The 26019-nt window shown below is 40.9% G+C and overlaps 1 protein-coding gene across 3 annotated transcripts in view; it reads left to right on the forward strand.

Annotated features, from left to right (window-relative positions):
- The window catches only part of supv3l1 (SUV3-like helicase), a 53516-nt gene that overhangs the window by 19618 nt on the left and 7879 nt on the right, over positions 1 to 26019 (forward strand). For 2 of the 3 annotated variants that reach the window (XM_048608738.1, XM_048608740.1), the window contains 10 exons: positions 434 to 548; positions 3154 to 3322; positions 5543 to 5654; positions 7884 to 7961; positions 8480 to 8571; positions 11451 to 11631; positions 19094 to 19187; positions 19545 to 19764; positions 24639 to 24719; positions 24856 to 25032. In XM_048608738.1, the coding sequence (XP_048464695.1) occupies positions 434 to 548; positions 3154 to 3322; positions 5543 to 5654; positions 7884 to 7961; positions 8480 to 8571; positions 11451 to 11631; positions 19094 to 19187; positions 19545 to 19764; positions 24639 to 24719; positions 24856 to 25032 (1319 nt within the window). The remainder of the gene's footprint in view (positions 1 to 433; positions 549 to 3153; positions 3323 to 5542; positions 5655 to 7883; positions 7962 to 8479; positions 8572 to 11450; positions 11632 to 19093; positions 19188 to 19544; positions 19765 to 24638; positions 24720 to 24855; positions 25033 to 26019) is intronic. The other variant, XM_048608739.1, reaches the window with a different exon arrangement.

Below are 26019 nucleotides of genomic sequence, written 5' to 3' on the forward strand. Positions count from 1 at the left end.
ACTTGAAACCTTAATTCCATTTCTCTGAACAGATGCTATCCAGTCAAAATTTTCCAGCACATTATGCTCTCATTTCCACACCAAAGTGGTGCTATTGTTGCTGTGATTCCCTTCCTCCTCCGTCCATCCCCAACTTTCCCTTGGAAGTGGGTGTTGAATTTGAGGTGCGCATACTGGGTATAACACACAGCTCACTCCAGCTCAGCAACAAGTGCAGACGCATTGTTGCAGTGGATAACCTGGGGATTGGAACCCTGCAACACAACATTCATATTTTGAAATAGAACAAGATGTTTCTACTGTGGTGGAAGTTTAAATGCCCCTCATTAACATATCTGAGACAGGTTTCATGTCCTGCTGTTTGGCCTCATTTGGAGAAAAGTCAAGTTTCTTTTCCAGAAGTATGTCTAATTTGGTAAAATGTTCTTCACAGGTCATGTTGATGATCTCTTTCCTTATTTCCTGAGACATGCCAAACAAGTGTTCCCAATGTTGGATTGTATGGAGGATCTGCGCAAGATCAGTGATCTGAGGTTACCGGCCAACTGGTAAGATTGTCCACTCAAATTCAATCTTTATCATTTTTAAAATAATCTCCTTTCAGACAACCTCGTGGAACATGGTTGTTACAGTTTTCACTTTCAATCAGAAAAGTCAGCAACAGCAAAGTTCCCTCTCATCCATGAAAGTGTGCAGCAAGCTTTTTTATACCACCAAATGCACAATGACACTGCATAGAAGGAATATTGGTTAAAAGACGCACATGCTCCTAGCAGCGGTATTAAAGATACCATGCATTGTAACAAAGAGGCCATGTGTCACAGACAAATCAAAGGGAACGTTATTCAATATACAGTACTATTTAACTGAGGATCAATGCATTTGTCTCTCACTGCATGCTTCTGAAGTTACTGGGTATAAATCACGATTTCAATTTCTGATTTCTCCCATTTCCTGTCTCAACTCAGGCTTCGTGCTTTCCTTTTCAAGCCCGGCTCCCAGATGGAATTTTCTGGAGGTTGTGTTTTTGAAGGATTTAATGATCAGAACCAACCACAGTAACTCAATGCTGGGTCAATTAGATCAACCAGTTCAGCTCAACAAGGAGACAGTGGTGTGGTTAAGGTTAAGGTCATCTAGAATTAGTATCACTAGACTAGTAATCCATAGGGGTCATAACATGTCAGCAGCTGGCAGAATTTAAACTCATTTGAAAAAATGAAAGCTAGTCTCAGTAATGGTGACCATGAAACTCATTGATTGTCATCAAAATGTCCTCTGCTCCTTTAGGAAAGGAAGTATGTCATTACCTCATTGGTTCTTAAGGGCAATTGAAAATAAATTCCTTCCCAGTGTCAGCTGCATCCAGAATTCAAAAAACTGTATCTCACAGCATAATATCCAGGGCAGCTGATTTGTGAATTCATTTCAAAGGAAATGGTGGACACTTCAGGAAAATTGCTGCTGGCCTGGAAAATCAATGAGGGAAGAATGGGGGGAAATATGCAACTGACTGGACACCTACTCTACACCTAAAACTGGCGTGCATTTGATGGGCTGAATAGCTTCCTTCTCTATTGTAATGATAATTCAAAAAAACAGCTTCTGTGGTCCACTTTACTGTCGTTGTTCAGAGTAAAAGTCACACACCAGCTATGCACTGTCCTGGTAATAACCACCACCCCTAGTAACCTGATCCAGCTCCATTTGAAGGAACAGTTTCTGTCTGATGCCTGAGTGTGTCTGAGTGTAATTTTCTATGTTCAACTTCTTTATGCTGTTAACTTCATGAATTCATCAACAAGTAGGGAACGCTGGCAAAACTCAGTGGATGCGGCAGCATCTGTGGAGAGAGAGTTAATGAGAAAGAAATTACTCTGAAGAAGATTTACATCAAACTCAACATTAACTGTTTCTGTCTCTACAAAAGCAGCCAGACCAGCAGAGTTTCTGCAGTGTTTTCTGCATTTTATTTCAGATTTCTAGCATCTGCATTATTTTGCTTTTATCAATGAATTCAGAATTGGGGAAGGACCATGAACCTTGGTGACTGACTGGATTTCTCCTGTTAGCTCTGCCCTTGAGTGTGTGTGGTGGTAATGTCTTCATCCCTGTTTGTGTGTCTAAGCAATATATCTAGGATGGATTTCAATGAAACATGGTACACAAGTAGAGTTGGCCAAGGGAAGTATTCTTTACCTTTTAGAGAAGATGCTTATCCACACCCTGGGACTTTTAAAAGATTTGTCAACATTGGGACAGATAGAGAAAATTATATATTTTTTTAAAGAATGTAATGTGTTTTATTTAGAATGGTGACTTGCTTTTTATTTAAATTTTTCTTTCTTTATTCTTTCATGGAAAGTGGCCATCACTGGCAAGGCAAAGCATTTTTGTTCATACCTAAGTGCCCTTGAACTGAGTGACTTGCTAGGTCATCTCAGAGGTCTGTTAAGAGCCAACCATGTTGCTGTAGGTCAGGGGTTACGTGTAGGCCAGACCAGGTAAAGGAAACATTTCATTCCCTAAAAGTCTTCAGTCAGTCAGGTACAAACCGAAAGAACTGCAGATGCTGTGAATCAGTAACAAAAACAAAGTTGCTGGAAAAGCTCAGCAGGTCTGGCAGCATCTGTGAAGGAAAAATCAGAGTTAACATTTCGGGTCCAGTGACCCTTCCTCAGAACTTTCTGAGAAAGTTTTTTCCTTCACAGATGCTGCCAGATCTGCTGAGCTTTACCAGCAACTTTGTTTTTGTTAGTGAGTCAGATAGGTTTTACAGCAATCATGGTTTCATGTTAGTTTCATGGTCACCGTGATGGAAATTAACTTTCAGCTTTTATTAATTCTGTTGAAATTCCACCAGCTGCTGTGGTGAGATTTGAACCCTTGTCCCTAGACCATTAGCCACTGGGCCTCTAGATTACTGATCCAGTGACATTATCATTGTTATCATTATGGTAAAATAATTTTATTCATTTATTATCTATTGTTTGCCCTAAGTAGTTCAATCATTTATTGTGATGTGCTTGTAGTGATATGGTTCCAGTGTGTGCTTGTTGGTATTTTGGCTAATGGTACACTTGTTTTTGGTTGTGGGAAGTATGCCTGTCTCTCACCTCAATGTTACTAATATTCAAATATATTTACTTCAAGGTACCCTGAGGCCAGAGCAATTCAGAGAAAGATCATCTTCCACGCTGGGCCAACAAACAGTGGAAAAACACATCATGCCATTCAGAGATTCTTAGCAGCTAACTCTGGAGTCTATTGTGGTCCTTTGAAACTGCTTGCACATGAGATCTATCAAAAGAGCAATGATGCTGTCAGTATGTTTGAAGAATTCTATATTGTAACTGTTTGCTGTACAGTTAGGGTTCTATGATTCTAAATGGATTGGATTGAAGAATGATTAAACATTCTATAGTCAATGTAGGTACCTTCAAATTACAGTTAGGGAGAGTATTCCATCATATTTCTAATATATTCCCATGAATTGGTGGGCAGGTTTTGAAGAGTTGGAAGGTGAGTTACTCGTCACAGAATTCCAAGCTTTCTGGCCTGCTCATGTCGCCACTGTATTTATACGACTGCTGCAGTTCAGTTTCAGTATAATGATAATAGGGGATTCATTGATTATAATGCCATTCAGTGTGATGTTCTAGAGTTGAGATGATTGACCTTGAATAGCCACAACCACCTTCCTTTGTGCCAGGTATGACCTACTTTCGCTGTAACTATTTTTTCTGCTCCAAGGTCTGTGTGCAGAAGCAGATGTATCAACAAGCTGATTGGCATGCACAGAACTCCTGAGCACACATGTGGCCAAGCAGCTTAGATGCAATGTTGGGTATGACTCCAGCTGGTGAAGTTTTCCCAATTCCCACTGACCCATTACTAAGGCCCATTAAAGCCACACTCTGTCAAATGTTGCCTTGATGTTAAGGGCAATCGTACACTCCTCTTCTCTGACGTTCAGCTGTTTTGTTCATGTTTTGACGAAGGTTGTAATGAGGGCAGGAGCAGAATGGCCTTGGCAGAAGCTAAACTGAACCTCAGTGAGCAGCTTACTGCTGTGCAGCTGATGCTTAATAGAACTGTCAACATCGCTTCACATGAGTGTAAACTGGGGTGGTAATTGTCCAGGTTGGATTTATCCTACTTGTTGTGCACAGGACATATCTGGGCAATCTCCTGCATTATTGTTAGATGCCAGTGCTGTAATTGTAAAAGAACAGCTTGGGTAGGGTTGTGGCTAATTGTAGAGCACATGACCTCAATTTTGTTGCTTGAGTATTGTCAGGGCCCATACCTTTGTAGTATTCTGTGCTGTCAGCTCTTTCTTGATATTACTTGGAATGAATCAAATTGGCTGAAAATTGGCACTTGTGATGCTTGGGAACTTTTTAGGGATGCTGGGATGGATCATCCACTCAGCACTTCTGGCTTGTCAAGTTATATGAATAATAATAAACAATATAAAAGTAATGTATACAAATATAACTCTGAATTTAAAAATGAGACTGCATACTGGTCAGCTTCCTGTGCTAGGTGTTTCCATGATGTTTATTTGGACATTTTTTCATTCCTAACTTTGTTCAAGGCTGGTGAATTTCCTGAGTGCTTTCTCTAACTCTTTGCCCACTATCTTGTTTAAATGATTTGTTTAAGCCCACCTCATCCAGTGCCTCAATAACCTGAAGGAGTCATTACTCAGTATGTGGAGGAGACCACTTGCAGGAGTGGTCTAAAATGTTTGAATTTTCCTTTTTCCTTAAACTAGAATTTCCAGTATCTGTTAGAATGAATGAACATTAACCCTGTATGGGATTGACCATGTGGATGATCTGATGCTGTTTGTTCAGGTAGCTGGTGTGAATTACCACAGCATCTGGTAGTTCACAGTCTACTGTGTCCCTGACTCGGGAAGTGAGCAGCTGACGTTCCTGCTCTGCATCCAGTGCACCCTTGCTGTGGAACTGCTTGAAGTCAGCATCAGGATGAGCTGTGAAATCCTGGTAGTGCTGTCTGTGTCACATACTCTGTTATCAGTGGCCACTTGGACATTGTACAGTCTTTGAAGTACAAGCTGTTTTCTTTGCAGCAATAGGCAGAATATTGAAAGGTGGCAGAGACTGGAGAAGTGAGATGTTTGAAAAAGAACAGTCGAGTTCCACTATAGTCTTGAAAACTTTGCCCTTTTTGCATACGCCAGTTCAGTAAACTGGGTATCATCTGGGATGTGCCAAAGTCCAAAGATGTGCAGGTTAATTGCTTTGGCCATGCTCATTTTCCCATAGTGTCCAGGGATGTGTAACCTAAATGGACCAGCCATCGTAAATGCAGGATTACAGGGTTAGGGTGGAGGGGTTGGTCTGGTTCGCATGCTCTTCGGGAGGATTCCTGTGGAGTCGATGGGCTGAATAGCCTGCTTCCACATTGTAGGGATTCTATGATTCTATTGGAAGAGTAGAATGGCTCAATGTTTAGGTATGCAACATACCTTTACAAGATGTTTGATTATTTTTGCTTTGTTCATTTGTAGGGGGTGCCGTGTGACTTGGTGACTGGAGAAGAGCGAAGCTTTGTGGATCCAGACGGGAGGCAGTCAGCCCATGTTGCTTGTACTATTGAAATGTGCAGTGTAACAACACCATGTATGTGCACACCTCTTCCTGCTTTCTCTGTTATTTGCATTTGTATAACGCCTTTTGTAACATTAATGTCCCAAATTATATCACAGCCAATGAAGCACTTTCGAAATTTGTACAGCAGCCTCCTTGCGTACAGCAAGATCGCACTAATAGCAATGTGATGGCAATCAGAAAATCTGTTTTAGAACAAGATATAGAGGGTCAGTACAGACAGGCTATCTGGGAGTATTCACTTGTCTGCTTCAACATAATATTTCCTCAATAGTGAAATAAAAGCAAAATACTGCTAATACTGGAAATCAGAAATAAAACCAAAAAGTTCTGGAAATACTCAGCTGCTCTGGCACCATCCAGTGAGAAAGAAACAAAATTAACTCTTCACTTCAAAAATGACTCTTGAAAAGTTAGATGGCAAGTGAGGGCATGGATGGGATTAGACTAGATGGTCCATGTGATTTTGGAGCATTCCATGAGTCTGATAGTCAGCTTTATCAGGTAAGAGAATGTTGTCAAGGAGAAAATATAGTTTGAATGTAGGATAAAAGCAAAATACTATGAATGCTGGAGGTCTGAAATAAAAACAGTGCTGGAAAAACTCAACATCTGTGGTAAGAGAAACAGAGTTAACATTTGAAGTTCAATATGTACTTCCTCTTCCATTCTAACTTGAAAGGAAGCTCTGTATCTCTCTGTCCATAGATGCTGCCAGACATGGGTTTCTGTAACACTTTTATGTAGAAATATAAGACTTGGGAGGTGGGATGGACCATTGCGGCCCTTCAGGCCTGCTCCATCATTCAAGAAGATCTTAGTTGATCTGTTTGTGGTCTCAACTTCACTTTCCTGTCTGCATCCCATTAGTCCTTGATTCATCTATCAAAAATGTATCTAACTCAGTCTTGAATAAAGGCCCAACCTCCACTTGCTTCTGTGGGAAAAAATCCACTCACTAACAACTGTGCGAGAAAAAATAATTCTCTCATCACTGTCTTGAAAAATAAAAAGAAAAACCTTATTTTCAAACTGTGTCCCCTAGTTCTAGTCCTCCCCACTAGAGGAAGCATCCTTATCCAGTTCCCTCAAGCTTTGATATTTTTCAATGAAATCATCTCCCATTTCTCTAAACTTTAATGCATATAGATCTAACCTGTTCATAGGTTTAGTCTTACATCAAAGGAATGAGTCAAATGGAACTTCATTGAACTGCTTCTAAAGCAGTTACATTACCTTTTAAATAAGGAGACCAAAATGTACACATTACTCCAGATACTCCATTGCCTTGTACAGCTGTGGTAAAACTTACCTGCTTTAATATTCATTCCCCTTGGAATAAATGCTTTCCTAATTTGCTCTCCTAATCACTTGCTGTACTTGCATGCTAACTCTATGATTTGTGAATCCCTAAATTCCTCTTTACTGTTGAATCCTGTATTCTCTCTTTATTTAAACAGAAAACTGATTTTGTGTTATTCTAACCAAAATTGAAGAGTTTACCCTTCATAGAATCCCTACAGTGTGGAAACAGGCCATTGGGCCCAACAAATCCACACTGACCCTTGGAGCATCCCATCCAGACCCATTCCCCTATAACCCACCTAATCTACACATCCCTGAACTCTACGGGAAATTTAGCATGGCCAATCCACCTAACCTGCATGTCTTTGTACTGTGGGAAGAAACCGGAGCACCTGGAGGAAACCCACGCAGACACGGGGAGAATGTGCAAACTCCACGTAGACAGTCGCCTGAGGCTGGAATCGAACCCAGGTCCCTGGTGCTGTGAGGCAGCAGTGCTAATCACCGTGCCGCCCTTGTTGTATTCCATTTCCCAATTCTTCGCCCACTCTCTTAATTTGTCCACATCCTCTCTACCTCCTGTTCGCAACTTATTTTCCAACTTATCGTGGTGACCTCACCCATCTCTCTCCCTTGTGGGAACATAGACGTTTTTAGAACTCTCTTCCCTAAGAACCTGTGAAAGTTGGGTCATTAACTCTATTCAAGGTTGAGTTAGAGTTTTGATAGACAAGACAGTTGAAGCTAATGGGCGACATGGAGATGAGACCACAGCCAGATCAGCCTTGATCTTAATGAATGGTAGAGCAGGCTAAGTAGCCTATTCTGTCTCCTAAATCCTACATTCTTATTGGGATGGGAGCTGTTGGTCATTGATACCTGTGCAATGGACATTAGGGATGGGTGGGAATTTACATTTTGCACAATATTTTGCAGATGAAATTGCCGTGATTGATGAAATCCAGATGATCAAAGATCCTTCCAGAGGCTGGGCCTGGACCAGGGCACTGTTGGGTAAGAATATCGGTTTATAATTCAGCTACACTTCATCTGGATTTACTACAGAAGTCTGTCAAATAACTCAGCCTGACCTCCGTGTGATGGAGTGGATTGGATTCTGCTCTTTGAAACCAGGGCCAGTATTTTTTGCTGGCCAAACTGTCGTTAGGCCAGCGTACTGCACAGATACGTGTGGGACCTTGTGGAATCCCCATCCAAAGGAATTGGAGGAAATTGCTTTAGTAATTGTGCCAATTTGATGACCACCGCTTTTCATATTGGTGAGATTCATTCATATGGTGTCAATAGACACAGACTAATGATCTGAATCCTAGGTGCAGAGACTGTGCAGAGGGAACTTCACTGACTGTTTGATGTGAACACTGCAGAGGGAGCTTTTATCTGTACCGATCAGCCCTTGGAATGCTGATGGGGACAGTAGTAGGAATGTTACTCTGTGGTTAACCCCACGCTGTACCTTCACTGAGGAATTTTTAATGTATTATTTCAATGTACCTGTGCTTTCACTGCAGGACTTTGTGCAGAAGAAATCCATATCTGTGGTGAAGCTGCGGCTATTAACTTGGTGATGGAGTTGATGTTTGACACAGGAGAAGAGGTTGAGGTGTGTGTACTATCTCTGGGGCAAGGGCCATAGGGACAAAATATGGTTTTGGCTTTAAAAACACTGGGCAGTCTAGATGCTGAAAGCATTGAAACTGAATACTTGTTAAATATGTAGCACTGCTTCCAAACATAGTTATTGATAGCAACTTCCTCAAAGAAGAAGATATGCCTGGAGCAGCACCAGCATACATACAACTGAGATATCAGCCTGATGAATATGTAACACGGGTCTATGATGTCAAACAGCTAAAGCAGCATCTGATGGATAGCTAAACATTCCTATAACCAACAAGTCAAATCTAAGTCTGCAGCTCTACCGCATCCAATCATAAATGGCTGTGGGCAATTAAACAATTCTCTGAAAGAGCTGGCTTCGCAAATATTCCCATCCCCAATGCTGGAGAACATTAATGCAAAAGATAAGTTTTGAAGTTTTTAGAACCATCTTCAGTCAGTAATACTGAGTAAATGATCAATCTCATTTTCTTTGTTAGGTCCCCAGCAGATGCCAGTCTTTGGTTCATTTGTTTAGCACTCCACATAATGTCAAGAAATGCCTGAATGGATAGTGCACAGTCCCTGGCTCTTGACAATTTTACTGTAATAGTATTGAAGAGTTGTGCTGCAAAACATGCCATACCTCTAGACAAGCTGTTCCAGTACAAGATAACAAAATCAGCATCTACCTGACAATGTGGAAAATTGCCCAGGTTATGTCCTGTACACAAAAAAAAGGATAAATGTAACTTAGTACTCAGCAGTAACCTGCTCTTTGGTGCTCAGTTTAGTATCCAACAGGCCAATTTACCTGAGATAGCAAGAACTACAGATGCTGGAGTCAGAGATAACAAAGTGTGGAGCTGAGGATCACAGCGGGCCAGGCAGCATCAGAGGAACGGGAAACCTGACATTTCGGGACGGGGCCCTTCATCAGAAATGGGGAGGCTGAGGGGAGCTCAGAAATAAATAGAGGGAGGAGGGATGGGGCTGGGGAAGGTAAGTGGGATGGTGATAGGTGAATGCAGGTAGGGAGTGGTGGGGATTGGTCAGTGAGGTGGGAGGAGCGGATAGGTGGGAGAGAAGATGGACAGGTTGTGTCAGGTCAGGGAGGTGGGGATGAGAGGGAGGGTTGGTCATGGGATGAGGCTGCGGGTGGGGAGATTTTGAAACTGGTAAAATCCATATTTAGGCCATCGGGTTGTAGGTTCCCAAGATGGAATATGGGGTGTTGCTCCTCCAGTTTCTGGGTGGCATCATTGTGACACTGGAGGAGGCCCAGGATGGACATGTCACCCAGGGAGTGGGAGTTAAAATGTTTTGCGACCAGAAGGTGGTGATGTTTGTCACGTACAGAGCGCAGATGCTCTACAAAACAGTCTCCGAGTCTCCATGTCTCCACTTGGTCTCACTGATGTAGAGGAGGCCACATCGGGTGCAGTGGATGCAGTAGACCAAGTTGACGGATGTGCAGGTGAACACATATCTGATGTCAAAGGTTTGTTTTTTGCCTTGAATGGAGGGTGTGGGGTGAAGGTGTAGGGTCAGATGTAGCACTTCCTGCGGTTTCAGGGAAAGGTGTCGGGGATGGTGGGGTTAGTGGGGAGTGTGGAGCGGACGAGGGAGTCTCAAAGAGAGCAATCCTTATGAAAGGCAGATAGGGGTAGGGTGGGAAATACCTCTTTGGTTGTGGTGTCTAGACTTTACTACGGCCTTGGGTCAAATATCAGCAAAGGTCTGACCTCCAGAGATGCTGAGAAAGTGATGGCCTTGACATCAAAGTATCACTTGACTGAGTACAGAATCAAGCAGCTCGAGGAAATTGAAGTCCTTGGAAATTAGGGGAAAGCTCTTCACTAGTATAGAGGGAAGTGGTTATGGTTGTTTGAGGCTAATCAGCTCTGTGACAAGACATCAGTGAAGAAGTTCTTCGGGGTAGTGTCCCAGATCAACCATTTTCAGTTCCTTCATTAATGACTTACAATCCATTGTAAGGATATTTGCAGATGATAGCTCAGTGTTCAATTCTATTTGCCACACCTTGAAGCAGTCTATGCCTGCTTGCTGCATGATTGGGTAACATCAAGGTTTGTGCTAACAAGTGGCAAATAACATTTAATGCCACACAAGTGCCAAGCAATGACCATCTTCAGCAAGAGAGAATCTAGACGTCATTCCTTGACATTCACTGACATGACTATCACTGAATCACCACACTATCAACATTCTGGGGGTTACCATTGAACAGAAACTGAATTGATACAACTGATATAAATATTGTATCTGAACTGGTCAGATGTTGAGAATACTGTGCAAGTAGGCCGCCACCTGTCTCTGCAAAGCCACTGTCTATGAGATGCAAGTTAGAAGTCTGAATAATTTCCTCTTAACACATTTACAACACTCGAGTAGTTTGACGCTATGCAGGGCTAGGTAGCATTTTTGATCAGAATCACCAGACTGCTGTACAGCAACATCTCTATTCCGATCGTTATTGTCAAAAGGTGCACTGATGTCCTCCATGTTCAAATTGCATCACAGTATCAACGTCACTCTGCTGTTGTAGTCTGCCCTTTGGGAAGTGCTCTGCAATGTTCTCCATGTTTTTAAACTGGTACCATAACCAAACATTGGAAGACTTTGAGTCTGATTATTTAACGATAACATTTTGTTATTGTTGCAACGTGTTATAAGTTCATACCAGAATAATACATGGTAAGACACATGACATAATTCTCTCATCCTTATAACATTTACTGTAGTAGCTTTGCCTGTTTTTCTGTTTGTGAAATGGGTGTTGTCATGATTTATATTTGGTGTTGTCTGCACCTTGTAAAAGGCAGAATTTTCCCAGCTGAGTAATTGCTTTCTGTTGAATAGGTTGAAAGTTATGAGCGGCTAACTCCCATGACTGTTCTGGACACTGCACTGGAGTCACTGGATAACCTGCATCCTGGTGACTGTATTGTGTGCTTCAGTAAAAGTGACATCTATTCACTGAGTCGACAAATTGAGGCTCGCGGACTGGAATGTGCAGTGATTTACGGCAGTCTTCCACCTGGTAAATAACTTCTCAACGTTTTGTAATGTTGCCAAGTAAAGTAACTTATAGTAAGTTTGAACACTAAATAACAGCCAGCATTAGCCTGTCCTGGGAAGCCATTTATCCATGTCCAGTGACATGGCCCAGGACCATAACTTAGGCTTTTGCGAACTCACTCTTAGCCAGGTTTATCACCAAGCCCGCATCCTGAAGTCGATCGAACAACTCCAATAGATGCTCCAAATGTTCCTTCCACATGTGGCACAAAAAATCACTAGATTGTCAATATACACCACAATTGGGTAATCCTGAAATGGCTTTATTGGTTAGTGTTTAAAATGTGGCCAGCGCATGTTTTATGCCAAATGGCATGACTTCAAACTGGTGCAGTCCATTTGGCATCACAACAGCCAAAATTTGCTTCAGTCTTTTGGATGAAGGTACCTGTCAGTGTCCTTGAAGTAAGTCCAACTTTGAAATGTAACTTGTTTGTCCCACCTTCTCAATACAGTCTTCCAAACACAGAATAAGATATGAATCAGATTTTGTAACTGCACTGACTTTATGATAGTCCATACATAGTCATTGGGTACCGTCTGGTTTTGGTACCATAAGTATGGGTGAGCTCCATTTGCTGCTACTCACTTTGATTATATTTTCTTCAAGCATGCTTTCAATCTCTTTTTGAACATCTTCCAATTTTACATGTCTGTAAGAATGTTGCTTAATTGGAACAGCATTTCCTATTTCTACATCATGCATAATCAAATTAGTACTACCCAGGTTATTCCCACATATCTCTCCATATGATTGTAGTAACTCTCAGGCCATATTGGTTTTCCCCTGGAAGGTAACTCAATAATTTATTCCAATTTTTTTAGAACTTCTCATTGTTCAATTTACATTGAGGAATGTCCAATTTACAATCCTCTGAACTCAGTTCTTCACTTTGTGTTGTAACCAGTAACACATTCTCCTTTTGCTTTCCTTCCCTATCAAAATACCTTTTCAGCATACTCACAACGCACAATCAGTGATTTCTTTCTATCTGGCGTTCTTATCAAATAGTTCAACTCACTCAATTTCCTTTTGATTTGATAAGGCCCACTAAACCTTGCCTTTAAAGGTTCGCTTAACCACTGGTGGTAACACTAACAATTCATCTCCACTAGCAAAATTACAAATTTTTGATTTCTTGTCTGCTTCCTGTTTTATCACATGCTGTGCTGCTTTCAAATGCTGTCAGGCCAACTCACCCCCTTTACTTAATTTTTGCCTAAAATTTGACACCACAGTCCAAATGTGTGGTCTCTGAACTCTGACTCACCAATTTCTTCTTAATTAATGTCAATAATCCTCTCACCTCATGTCTAAAAAACTAATTCAAATAGACTGAATTTAGTTGATTCATCAGGTGCATCGCTAACTGCAAAAATGTACAAATGGAATTCCTTTATCCAAGTCCTCTGGATTGTCTTGACTATAAGCCCTAAACATGGTCTTCAAAGTTTGATGCCACAGTTTTAATGTTCCCTGCCCAGTTGATTTGTTTTTTTTATTAATTTCTAAGCTATCCATATTCACCAGAATAATTCTGATGTAAAATTTGATCCTTGATCCAATTGTATCTCTGTGAGTAGTCCATGTCTAGAAAAAGAAATTGAGTAACTCTTCTACAATCCTGTCTTCCGTGATACTGCATAATGGAATGGCCTCTGGAAATCTAGTAGACATATCCATTATGGTCATTAAATACTGATTCCCGCTTTTTGTTTTAGGGAGGGGTCCTATGCAATCAAATAAGTCTCTTGTACAAAGTTCCTCAAATGCAGGAATGGGTATTAAGGGTGCTGGTTTTATCATTACCGGAGGTCTTCGAATTACCTGACATTTGTGACGTGTCTGGCAAAATTTAACCACAACCTTATGCACTCCAGGCCAATAAAAATGTTTTTGTCTTTTGGCTTGAGTTATCCTTACTCCCCAAATGACTACCTACTAGTAATTCATGTGCTACCCGCAATACCACCTTTCTGTAACCTACTGGTAATACAACTTGATGCGTTGCTGCCCATTTCTCATCCGCCTGAATATGTGATGGTCTCTGTTTGCTCATTAGAATAACTTGGCATTCATAACAAATGTCATGACTGCAATTTTGAAACATTGTAATGTAGGAAATACAACATTCCATTCAGCGCAGCAAACTCCCATAATAGAATAAATATTAGCAAAAGTCATGGCGATGTACATCATGGAAAAAGACCCTTCAGCCAGTTGTGTCCACACTGGTCAAAAACAAGCACCTAATTATTCTAATCCCAGTACTTATTTTGTATGCCTTGCAAGTGCACATCTAAATACATCTTAAATTTTAAGAAAATTTCTGTCTCCATACCCATACAGGCAGTGAGTTCCAGATTCCCACAACCTCTAGGTGGAAAAAATGTTCCCTCCCATCTCCGCTAAACCTTTTGCCTCTTTCTTTAAGTCTATGTCCCCTTCCATCAAGGGGAAAAGTTTTTTTTACCTGTTTACCCCATTTATGCCCCTCATTATTTGAAACATCTCAATCATATCCCCTCTCAATCTCCTCTCCACTAAAGAAAACTGCCCCAGTCTGTCCAGTCTCTCTTTGTAGCTAAAACTGTCCAGTCCAGGCAACATCCTGATAAATCTGTCTGTACCCTGCCCAGTGCAGTCTCTTCCTTCCTATAATGTGGATTACAGAATTACACACTAGCTGTGGCCTAACCAACGTTTTATATAGTTCCAGCAAAACCTCCCTGCTCTTAAAATCTATGCCTCGCATAATAAAGGCTAATATACCATATGCCTTCTTAACCATTTTAACCACCTGCCCTGATACCATAGGAGACCGGTAGACATTCAAACCAAGGTCCTTCTGGTCCTCTGTGTTGCCGTATTTCGTCCAGGAGAAAATTAATAAATTCAGAATGGGCACATAAGTAGTGAATGAAGTACTACCTTTGATGTGAATATTTTAATTGGAAGAACAAGGTGGTCATTCTTTACTTGGAAGGTGAAAATACCAGATATGGCAAAGGAAGAAAGGTAACTCCTGAGTACCAATGTTGTACCAGAGGTTAACAAGGCAATAAAACCAAAAACTACTAAACCAAAAACTAGGATATACTTCTAGAGGGATAGAATTTAAAAAATGGAGAGCTTGCATCAAACGTATGTTGAACCTTGGTTCGAGTGCACTTGAAATAATGCTTACAGTTCTGGTCACAATCATTGAAAGGATAATGAGTTGCTGAAGAAGGCACAAGGAAGATTTGCAAAGTTGTTGCCAGTAGTGCCTAGGTGTATGTAATGAAAATGGACTGACAGATTCAGTCCCTCATTCCTTAGTCTTTGGGGGATGACAGTCAAAAAAAAAATGATTGAGGGGGACATACCACTTGTTAAATCATGAAAGTATTTGACAGAACAGATACAGAGACAATGTTTCCTCTTGTGCAGAAGAATCCATATAAATATGAGGGGGGAAAAGAGTAGAGAGCATTGTAGATTTAGATGAGGAAAGATGGGATGAGTGTCATGTAATGCTTGTAAGTGTCTGGCCCCAGTGCTGCACTTGAGGAAATGGAATTGAGGGATGGAGTCAATCTGGTCCTAGGAACTGCCCAATCAAGCGGGATATGTGTGTAAATGAAGGATAGGGTAGCATAGAAATATATTACAAAGACTTTTATAGTATTTACATAGACCAAAGTTGTAACGTACCCCCGTAATACTGATGAAGGCTCATTATACAGTTTTCATTCAGTGTAAGTACAGTTTTTCAGGAATGCTGAATTACTGCCATGAACTCAAATAGATTCTTTATCACTTGGTGTTCAGGCGGATTACTTGTGTTCTCAGTTTCATCTTACATCATGTTTTCATTGATAAAGTAAAACATTGGCCTTGGTAATGCTTATGTTTATTTAACTGTGTAATAATATTCTTATGCTTTTCTTTGAAGTCCAGAATCCGCAGGAAGATAGTACGAAACAAAGTTCAAGGTAGCAGGTAGGTAGGAGGCAAGTAGCATTGCTAATGAGAGGGGTTCAGGATGCAGTGGCTCAGTAATGCTGAGAGGGTCATTTTCGGATTGAGAGCATAAAGAAGGGATATAAGGATTAGCTGGGGCATTGAAGTGGGAAATCTTTCAGATGTGACCGGAAGGAAGAGATTGGGAAAGAGGAGGATTGGTGACTGTGACAGTCTGCAGCAGTCAGTACTTGGACTGTTCTTCATACTTGCATTTAGTTTCCTTTTCAAGCATTTATCTATGTCATTAGTAATTTATAAAACTGAAAACAGAAAATTAAAGCAAACAGGATAGGGGTTATATGTTGGCATGGATCAAGAATTGGCTGACAGATAGTAGAGTCAGAATAGTAAAATAAAATATTGCGGATGTTGGAAATCTGAAACAAAAACAGAGAAAGCAGAGTTTTTATGTTTCAAATCCAATGACCCTTCTTCAGAATGTACACTGGTCTAGAAATATTAGCTGTGCTTTCTCTTCACAGATGCTGCCAGACTGGCTGAGTTTCTCCAGCAATTTCTGTTTTTGTAGGAATAAATGAGTTGTTTTCCCAACTTGCAGGCCATGATTGGCGGGGTACCTCAAGGATTAGCGATTGGACCTTGGCTATTCACAGTAGATATTAATGATCTGGATGAGGGAACCAAATGCAACATTTCCACGTTGCAAGGAGGCTTCGTGGTGATCTAGACAAGTTGAGTGAGTGGGCAAACACATGCCAGGTGCAGCAGAATATAGATACATGTAAAGTTATGTACTTCGCTGTGAAACCAGAAAGAAAAAGTGTTATTTAAATGGCGATATATTGGAAAATGTGGATGTACAAATGGACCTGGGTGTCCTATACACCAGCCAATAAAAGTAGACAGGCAGATGCTGCAAATAATTAGGAAGGCAAATGGAATATTAGCTTTCATTGGATTTGAGTTCCAAAGTATGAATGTCTGCTGCAGTTATACAGGACCTTGATGAGACTTTTAAGAAGGGATACACTTGCCATGGACGGAGTGCAGTAGAGATTCACTCTGCTGATGCTGGGAATGGCGGGACTGTTGTATGAGGAGAAAATGGTTCGACTGGGCCTGTATTTACCAGAATTTAGAAGAATGCCAGGGGATCTGATTGAAATGGATAGGATTCTAACAGGGCTCCACAGACTTGATGTAGGCAGAATGTTTTCTCATATTGCGGAGTCTGGAATCAGGGATGGGGTCTCTGGATTCGCGTAGACCATTTAGGACTGAGGTGAGGAAAGATTTTTTTCACTCAAAACGTAGTGAACGTGTGGAATTCTCTATCACAAAGGATATGGAGGCCAAGTCACTGAATACATTTAAGAAAGCGATAGGTAAAATTTCAGACCTTAAAGGCATCATGAGGAGAAAGTGGGAACATGGCATTGAGATAGAGGATCAGCCATGATCACGTTGAATGGAGGAAAACTTCGAAGGGCTGAATGGCCTACTCTTGTTCCTAGTTTCTGTGTCTGTTTGTTATGAACATTTAAAAATGATGTACATCAATAAGAGAGGTTATTGCAGGAAGGTGGAAATCTTGAGTTGTAAGAGCCATTGCTTCTATGTGTCCATTTGATAGGCAGATGCCCTTGGAGAAACCAGCAGGGCACTAAAGGTTCCTCAAATCCTGGGTAATTCAATAAAGGCGCAAGACTTGAACTTATTCCTTTTGTTTGCAAAAAGTGTATGTGTGTGTCATTTCTATAAAGTGTTGAAGAACCACCTTCTGACCTTGACTGATTATCTTAAATCAGTTCTTTGTGTAGCCGTTAGCATTAACAATGGCTAATCAGAGTCAACTTGCCAATCAAACAGCAACTGTTTGTTGTACAATTGGTTATGATGGTTCGAAATTTGGTGTCCTTGTTTGCCCTAATGAGTGCAAAATGAAATAGTTTGGCAACATGCCTCTCTGCAGCAATTTTCTGTACAAGAGATTTTTTTAATATTATTGAGAGGAGCTACAGTTCTATCTATTTATCATGATGAGGGATTGTCTGTGTTGGGCAAAGTGTAAGGTTGCTTCTTTGTCCTGCTGTTATTGCTCTGTTCAAACTGTCTTTCCAACCTAGAGTCAAGAATCAGTTAGCACGTTTCAGTCTGCAAGTACTGGTCACTGGGAGAAAGCATGTCTGTGTGAAATGCATGATCAGGCTCTTCCTCTTGAAACCCCAATGATGTGTTGCATCTACTCATTACCCAGCCTTTGCATACTGTTTGATTTTGGTTGTGTTGCTCTCAAACCCCCCTTCCACCCATAATCCTAACTGGTATTTGGGTGAAAAGCCAACCTCTAACAGTGTAGCACCCTGACTCAGAGTGAGACACTCATTTCATTGTCACTGTTTCCCCTCATGTGATTGGCAATTTCCACATAGAAATCACTGTTGAATAGAACAGTACAAAAATCTCTCCTTCCACTTGTAAGAAAGTTTTCAGTGTAGACCCTGCAAAAATTGTGTCTCAGTCACATTTTCTCGCTTCCACACAGAAGTTTCAAAATGAGTGGACGTGGCAGTGGATTGCAGCTCGATCACCAGACCATAAACAGAACTCTCAGGACACATTGCAGCAGCTGGCGACACATGGTGCTGGTGTCTGTGTTGTTATAGAGTCATAGAGTAATACAGCATGGAAACAGGCCCTTTGGCCCAAACTGGTCCATGCTGACCATGGTGCCTACTCAGCTAGTTCCAACTGCCTGCATTTGGTCTGTACCCCACTAATACCTGCTCATCCATGTACCTATCCAAATGTTTTTTAAATGTTGCTATTGTACCTGCCTCAATCATTTTCTCCAGCAGCCCATTCCATATACGCATCACTCTCTGCGTGAAGAAGTTGCCCCTCAGGCCCTTCTTAAACCTATGCCCTCTAGTTTTCAATTCCCCATTCCTGGGGAAAAAAAACTATATGCATTCATCCTATCTATGCCCCTCATGATTTTATACACCTCAATAAGGTCATCCCTCATTCTCCTACATTCCAAGGAATAAAGTCCTATCCGGGCCAACCTCTCCCTATAACTCAGGCCTGATAGCCCTGGCAACGTCCTCGTAAATTTTCTTTGCACACTTTCCAGTTTAACTGTGTCTTTCCTTTAACAGGATGACCAAAACTGTACACAGTACTCCAACGACTTATACAACTGTAACATAACGTCCCAACTCCTATACTCAGTGCCTCGACCGATGAAGACCAGCATGCTAAATGCCTTCTTCATCACCCTGTCCACCTGTGACACTGCTTTCAACGAACTATGTACTTGTACTCCTAGGGCCCTCTGTTCCACAATGCTCCTCAGGACCTTACCATTTACTGTATGTCTATATACATTTACATTGAGTGTTCTCAACCGTCTGGTTCAGTTTACTGAAGGTGTCTTTATTCTTGACCTTAGGAACAAAACTGGCTCAAGCAAAAAAATTCAATGACCCTGACGATCCCTGTAAGATCATGGTCGCTACTGATGCCATTGGAATGGGTTTGAATCTGTGAGTAAACCATTGAACCTGTTGCTGTTTTCTCTTCTCTGCTGAGGTACATTTCACAGATTATGTGCCTGGTTGTTCCCTCTTCGTCTTCAGAGAATCAAAGTCCAACCAGTGCGCCATTCATTATGAGTGAGTCTGTGTAGACTGAGAGACAGTGGCAACTGATCATAGTGGAGTTCAGTAAGGGCCAGGGACTTTACTCATTTAGTTGTACTCATTGTCATCTCCACTAGAGGGTGCCTGATACTGTGAAATTGCCTCCCTCCATGGATCACAGGGCAGCTAGGAACAAACTCTAATTGAAGCCTGATTCTACCATCTAATAATCTATAAGAACAATGTTTCTCTCTTGTTCAGGAGCATAAAACGCATCATTTTCAATTCCCTCGTGAAACCAAATATCAATGAGAAAGGAGAGAAAGAAATGGACCGGATAACCACGTCACAGGCCCTACAGATTGCTGGCAGAGCTGGCAGATTCCGCTCAGCTTTTAAAGAAGGGGAAGTTACTACAATGAATCGGGATGACCTTCCTGTGCTGCAAGAAATCCTGAGTAAGACCGTCGAACCTATTGAGGTGAGCGTACTGAGGAAGCAGGGCAAGGCCCCCCACTATCACCATCCTGTGGGCTAACATTGACAAGAATTTGCGCTGGACTAGTCATATAAATACTGTGGCTTACAACAGCAAGGCAAAGGCTGGGAATACTTGGTGAGTAACTCACCTCCGTGACTCCCAAACTTGTGTACATTCAACACAAGTCAGGAGTGTAACAGAATACTCCCACAGTAGACAAGAGCAGCAGAAACATAGGAACACCAGTTGCAGGTTCCTCTCCAAGCCAGACACTAGCCTGACTTGGAAATATGCTGACAGTGTCCATTACCATTATTTAACCAGAATCTTGGAATTTCCTCCCTGATAATACTGTCACTTTACTTGCAACAAGTGGACTGCAACAGTTCGAGAAGGCAGCTCACCACAACCATCTATTTTACAATAGGGATGGGCAATAAATAATGGCCCAACCAGCGAAGCCCACATCGCCTAAATTAATTACTTTAAAAAATGTCAATGATTATTGTAAATAATGAAATTCAGGGAACTTTATTTGAATGTTCAAAGTATCCACAATAATATAGATTAACTAGTATCCCACATACAGTTAAAAATGTAGATTTAATTATATGACAGTGACTTGGTTACAAAAAAACAAAGATTGAGAAAATAAAATATTCCGGAGCGCGCTATATGTTAAAATCTCAGATTGGCAAAGAAGGAGGGGCCGCCTTGATAATAACGGGCGAGTTAAAGGCAGTAGTGAGAACACTGATGGGATTGGTTTATAGGCTTCCTAGTAACAGCTGTACGGTTGGACAGAGCATTCAATAATAAATTATTTGCGCTTAAAGCAAAGGCAGTGTAATAATTCTTCTAAACTGGGAGATTCAAATTGGCAAGAGGATTTCGAAACTGAGTTTGTTGAACAGTTTCTTGACAGTTTCTCTGAGCAATGCATTGTGGAGTTGACTTGGGATGAGACTTCCTGAGATCTTGTATTATGTAAAGAGTAATGTCAAAATGAAAGATCAGCAAGGAAAGAGTGAGCATGATATCATTGAATTCCTCCTTAAGTTTTTCAGTGACATACTCCTATCACAAGTGAGAGTCTTAAACTTAAAAGTCAATTACATAGGTATGAGGGGATTACTGACAGATTGATTGGGTTAATAGGCTAAAAGCTATGGTGGCAAATAAACCATGGGGAATATTTAAAGAATTCAAAGTGTTCAACAAAAATATATTCCACTAAAATACAAAAATTCAGCAAAAACTATCCATGGCTCATTCAAGACATCAAGGATAGTAAATAGATGAGTTTTAGAGTGTTGCAAAGAACAGTAGCAAGTCTGAGAGTTGGGAATGTTTTAAAAACCAATACTCCAAAAAGTTCTTAAATAAGGGAAAATTAGCAAACTAGCCAAAAATATAAAAACAAGTTGTAAGTGCATTTGTAAGTATATAAAAGGAAGCCAAAGCAAATGTTAGTCCGTAAGATACAAAGACAGGAGAAATGGTTGTGAGGAGTGAAGAAATGAGAGGCATTAAACAAATACTTTGTATCTGTCTTCAGAGTAGAATGCACAAACTGCATACTACAAATAGATGGTAACCTAAGCATTAAAAAGAATGAGAATACCAAGGAAAATAACATCAGTAGAGAAGCTGAAGAGATTAAAATCCAAACAATCCCCAGGACCTGATGTCCTAGGGTTCTGAAAGACCTTGCTGCAGGGATAGTTTGATTCAGGAACAGCTAAATTAGATTGGAAGCTAACAAATGTACCACGGCTTTTAAAGAAAGGAGAGAAAGACAATTGGAAACTGCAGACGAGTTAACCTGATATCTGTCACTGGAATCTATTATTAAGGAAGTATTAGCAATGTACTTTGAACAGCATTGTTTGATGAGAGCAAGTCAACATGCTTTTACAAAAGGGAAAAGCTGTTTGGCCAATTTAAGTTTTTAGAGGATGTAACTTGTAGGCTGGACAAAGAGTAATCAGTAGATACAATATGTCTAGATTTCCATGTATCTTCGAATAATCCCCTTGTCTCAGACTGCTCTGGATTTCCATAAGTGCCATGTAAATGATTAATAGACAAGATTATTCCATGTAGTTAGAATCACTGCAAGCAATTATGAAGACATGTTGGTTCTTATTGCAAGGGGACTGGAGTGAGAAATAAAGACGTTTTGCTATAATTGTACAGGGTTTTGGTGAGACCACATCTGGAGTACTGCATTTTTGGTCACCACATTTACTGGAGGCAGTACAGTGAACGATCATGAAATTGGTCCCTGGGTGAGGGCGTTGTCCCAAGATGAGAGGCTCAGCAAATTGTGTTTATATTTTCATTACCAATGGCATGGAGGCAGTGTGGGTAAAGGGCATTGAAGTGTTTGATTGCATTGAATAGCATGGTAAACTCGATAGGCTGAATGGTCTCCTGTTCCTATATTTCCTATTTTCTGGAGTTTAGAAGAACGAGAGATGATCTCATTAATAAAAGATTCTGAAGTGATTTGACAGGGTCTGCATAGAGATTACTTCTGCTGGTTGAACAGGGACAACATCTCAGGATAAGGTGTGAGTGAAAATTACTCCACGCAAAGGCATCTGAATGTTACACAGAAATCTGGGTAAAATGGCCATATTATTCCAGTCTTCCTTGTAATCTGGCGGTTGGGTTGTTTTTATTTGGGGAGGGCGCGTGTGATGATATGGTGGTGCGGTGGTGGGAGGGTGCCAACAGCCTGGAGAATTGCCAACATTATGGCCTTGGTCAAAAAAGGTAAGGATGATACTAGCAAATACAGACCAGTCAATTTAACTTCCCTATGGGGAAACATTTGAAAAAATTATTTCAGATAGAATCAGTCATCTCATGGAAAAAGCTGGGTTGATTAAAAAGAGTCAGCTTGGATTTCTAAAGGGGAAATAGTGTTTAACCACCTGGCTGGAGTTTTTTGAAGAGGTAACAGAAAGTTTTGATGAGTGTAGTGCTTTTAATATGGTATACATGGATTTCTAGAAGGCATTTGATAGTGTTTCGCAACAGACTTGATGAAAATTTCTCGGTCACAGTGTAAAAGGGACAGTGTAAACATGGATACAAAATTGGTTGCATGATAGAAAATAGCATGTAATGGTCAAACAGATATTTTCGTGCTGGGAGAAGGTTTAGTGGAGATCCCCATGGGGTTAGTGTTGGGACCCTTGCTTTTCCTAACATATAATAGGTGATCTGGATATTGGTGCATAGGGAACAATTTAAGTTTAGAAGACAGTAAATGTGAAAGAATTTAAACTGTGGAGAGGATACTGTGGAATTCCAAAAGGACACAGGCAAGTTGGTGGAGTGGGCGGATTGATGGCAGATGAGGCTCAATGTAGAGTTCAAGCATCAGGTGATGTATTTGGGTTGGAAGAATATTGAACAATGATATGAAATAAGGGCTACAGTTCTAAATGGGGTGCAGGAACTTTGGTGTGTATGTACACAGATCATAGACGATGGCAGGTCTCATGAAGAGAACAGTAAATAAAGCATACAGTGTTCTTGACTTTATTAATAGGAGCATTGAGTACAAGAGCAAAGTGATATTGAACTTGTACAGGACACTTGTTAGACCTCAGCTGGGGTATTGTCTACAATTTTGGATGCCTCATTATGGGAAAATGTGAAAGCTTTGGAGAGAGTACAGAAGGAATTTATTAGATGCAGGCACAATTGGCTGAATGGCCTCTGAGCCATAAAAGTGCTTCGATTCTGTGGATACTCCATCGGTGATCATGTTAAGGTTCAGGTAGGCAGACATTTGATCTCCCAGGGATTCGTTGAAAATGGTGAGCAAGCACGAAAGTTGAGTTGAAGCCCAAGCTCAACCACAATCGTATTGAATAGGCTTGGCGTGCCGCTTCTGTTTCCTCTTCTTGTATGATGCTGGTCAATAGACGCAGCATTGACATGGAGGTGCCAATGTTGGACTGGATGGACAAATTCAGAAATCAAACGACACCAGGTTATAGTCTAACAGGTTTATTTGAAATCACAAGCTGCTTCATCAGGTGAAGTGTAGAGACAGCAGGAAGAGTTTAAACAGAAGAGACAGACAGACCCTGGGGCAACGTGTTTCGTTGTTGGGTAACTTCTGTATTCTTTAATAAATTTGGAGGCATGAAAATTGAGAGTCTGGATTGCACATAGTTACTCTTCAGTTTCCATTTACTGACCTCTTACACCCAAACCAGAGACCAAAACGTAACATTTGCAAAGGAATAAAAGCTGTGCAGCTTCAGGGTGAGAAAAGTACACACACGCACAAATCTTATTTAAAACATTTTTGCACCGATTTTTTTTTTTTTGTTTAATGACTGTGCTTGATTCAACTTCCACCTGCCAATCTCTGGGTTACGTGGCAGTGTCCACTCACTGTAAGAAGATGGCCTATTGAAGAATATGCCTGACATCCAACAAACGAACGATTCCGGCCTTGTGTGTGGAGTTTACAGATTCTCCCTGTCTGTGTGGGTTTCCTCCGGATGCTTCAGTTTCCTCCCACAGTCCAAAGACATGCAGGTTAGGTGAATTGGCCATGCTAAATTGCCCACAGTGTCCAGGGATGTGCGGGTTAGGTGGATTAGCCATGGAAAATGCAGGGTTACAGGGATAGGGTAGCGGGGGGTAGGTCTGGGTGGGATGCTCTTCAGAGGGTCAGTATGGACTTGATTGGCCAAATGGCTTGCTTCCACGCTGTAGGGATTCTATGATCATTCAATAACGCCTGCTTTTGGAAGGTGGAAGGAGTGTGTTCAAAGGAGTAAGAAGTCAACATTTGAGAAAGGTATTTATTTATTTATTAACCAATTAGAACTTTTTTTAAGGCAGCAGGATTGCATCCCACAGCAGACCAGATAGAGATGTTTGCCTACCAGCTGCCAGATGCCACCCTGTCAAACTTAATCGTAAGTTTTTCGCTCAGAGCCACTGCTTATTGTGAAATTTCTTTGTGAAAACACTTTATTGACTAGTCACTTTTCTCCAGATTTAAAGCTAAATCAACATTCCTCTACATTTTCTGAACCTTTCCTCTGAATGCAGGACATATTTGTGAGCCTCTCACAAGTCGATGGACTATACTTTGTGTGCAACATTGACGATTTCAAGTTTCTGGCTGATATGATTCAGCATATCCCACTGAATCTCCGTGTGCGATATGTCTTCTGCACTGCACCAATCAATAGGAAGCATCCCTTTGTCTGCACCTCCTTTCTAAAGGTATTTTACTCATCTGTCAGTCATATTCTAACAAGACTGTTTCTTCCCCTCCTCCATACCTTAACTGTTACAGTTTGATACAAAGAACTTGGATTTACTTAGCTCATTTTCCGAGTTCAAGATGTCTCAAGATGCTTTATTGCCAGTGGAGTACATGTTGCAAGTGAGATGATGTTGTAATGTGGCACATGCAATGTGCACGCAGCAGTCTTTAATAAATAGCAAAATGACAGTTGGAAAATTTAGTGATTTGAGGTATAAAGATTAGCTAAATACCAAAAAAAATTCCTCTGCTATCCTTTGATCAGGAGAGTACAATCTTTTTTTCATTCTTGGAGAAAATAGACTAAACTTCAGTTAGACTTTACCATCACAAGACGACACCTCTAATAGTGCAGCACATTTGCGAACTCTGCTGCAGAATTTGAAAACTCTGCCTTCTGGATGAGCAGCGAGAGGTGGGCTATATTTTTCTGGAATAACAATTCACTGAAATGGAGTCTCTACACTAATCCAGTGGCAATACCATTCTTACACTGCATTGAAAGTGTTGGCAGTTGTCCAGGCATGCAGAAGTCAGATTATTTTCGTTAAAGTACTGTTGTCTTAGGAGTTAATGATCACAGTTAGGCAGTCAACTATTCATTACAATTTTCTGATAACTCATTGAGCTTAAGAAGCAGTAGTTTAGATATGATGTATTAGTTAGAAAAAGAAAATATACTACTGTGACAATTGGGAATGATTCACTGATACCAGAGGACAAACAGGACTGGGGTCTTAGGGAATACTTCCCTCAGTGTTCCTCCTATCTTTCTAATCTGTCTTCTATCGGTGTGGTGAAGACTGCTGTCTTGGAAAACTGCACTCTGCCCTGAGTCTGCTCTATTTGTGGTTCCTGCATTGATTTGACTTAGCCTTGGTGTAGGTACTCCAGCATGGTAGCTGGTTCCTTAACTGATTTGGCCCCTGTGAGGTTATTCCAGT

The sequence above is a fragment of the Rhincodon typus genome, chromosome 20 (genome assembly GCF_021869965.1).
Source record: "Rhincodon typus isolate 14 chromosome 20, sRhiTyp1.1, whole genome shotgun sequence".
NCBI lineage: Eukaryota > Metazoa > Chordata > Chondrichthyes > Orectolobiformes > Rhincodontidae > Rhincodon > Rhincodon typus.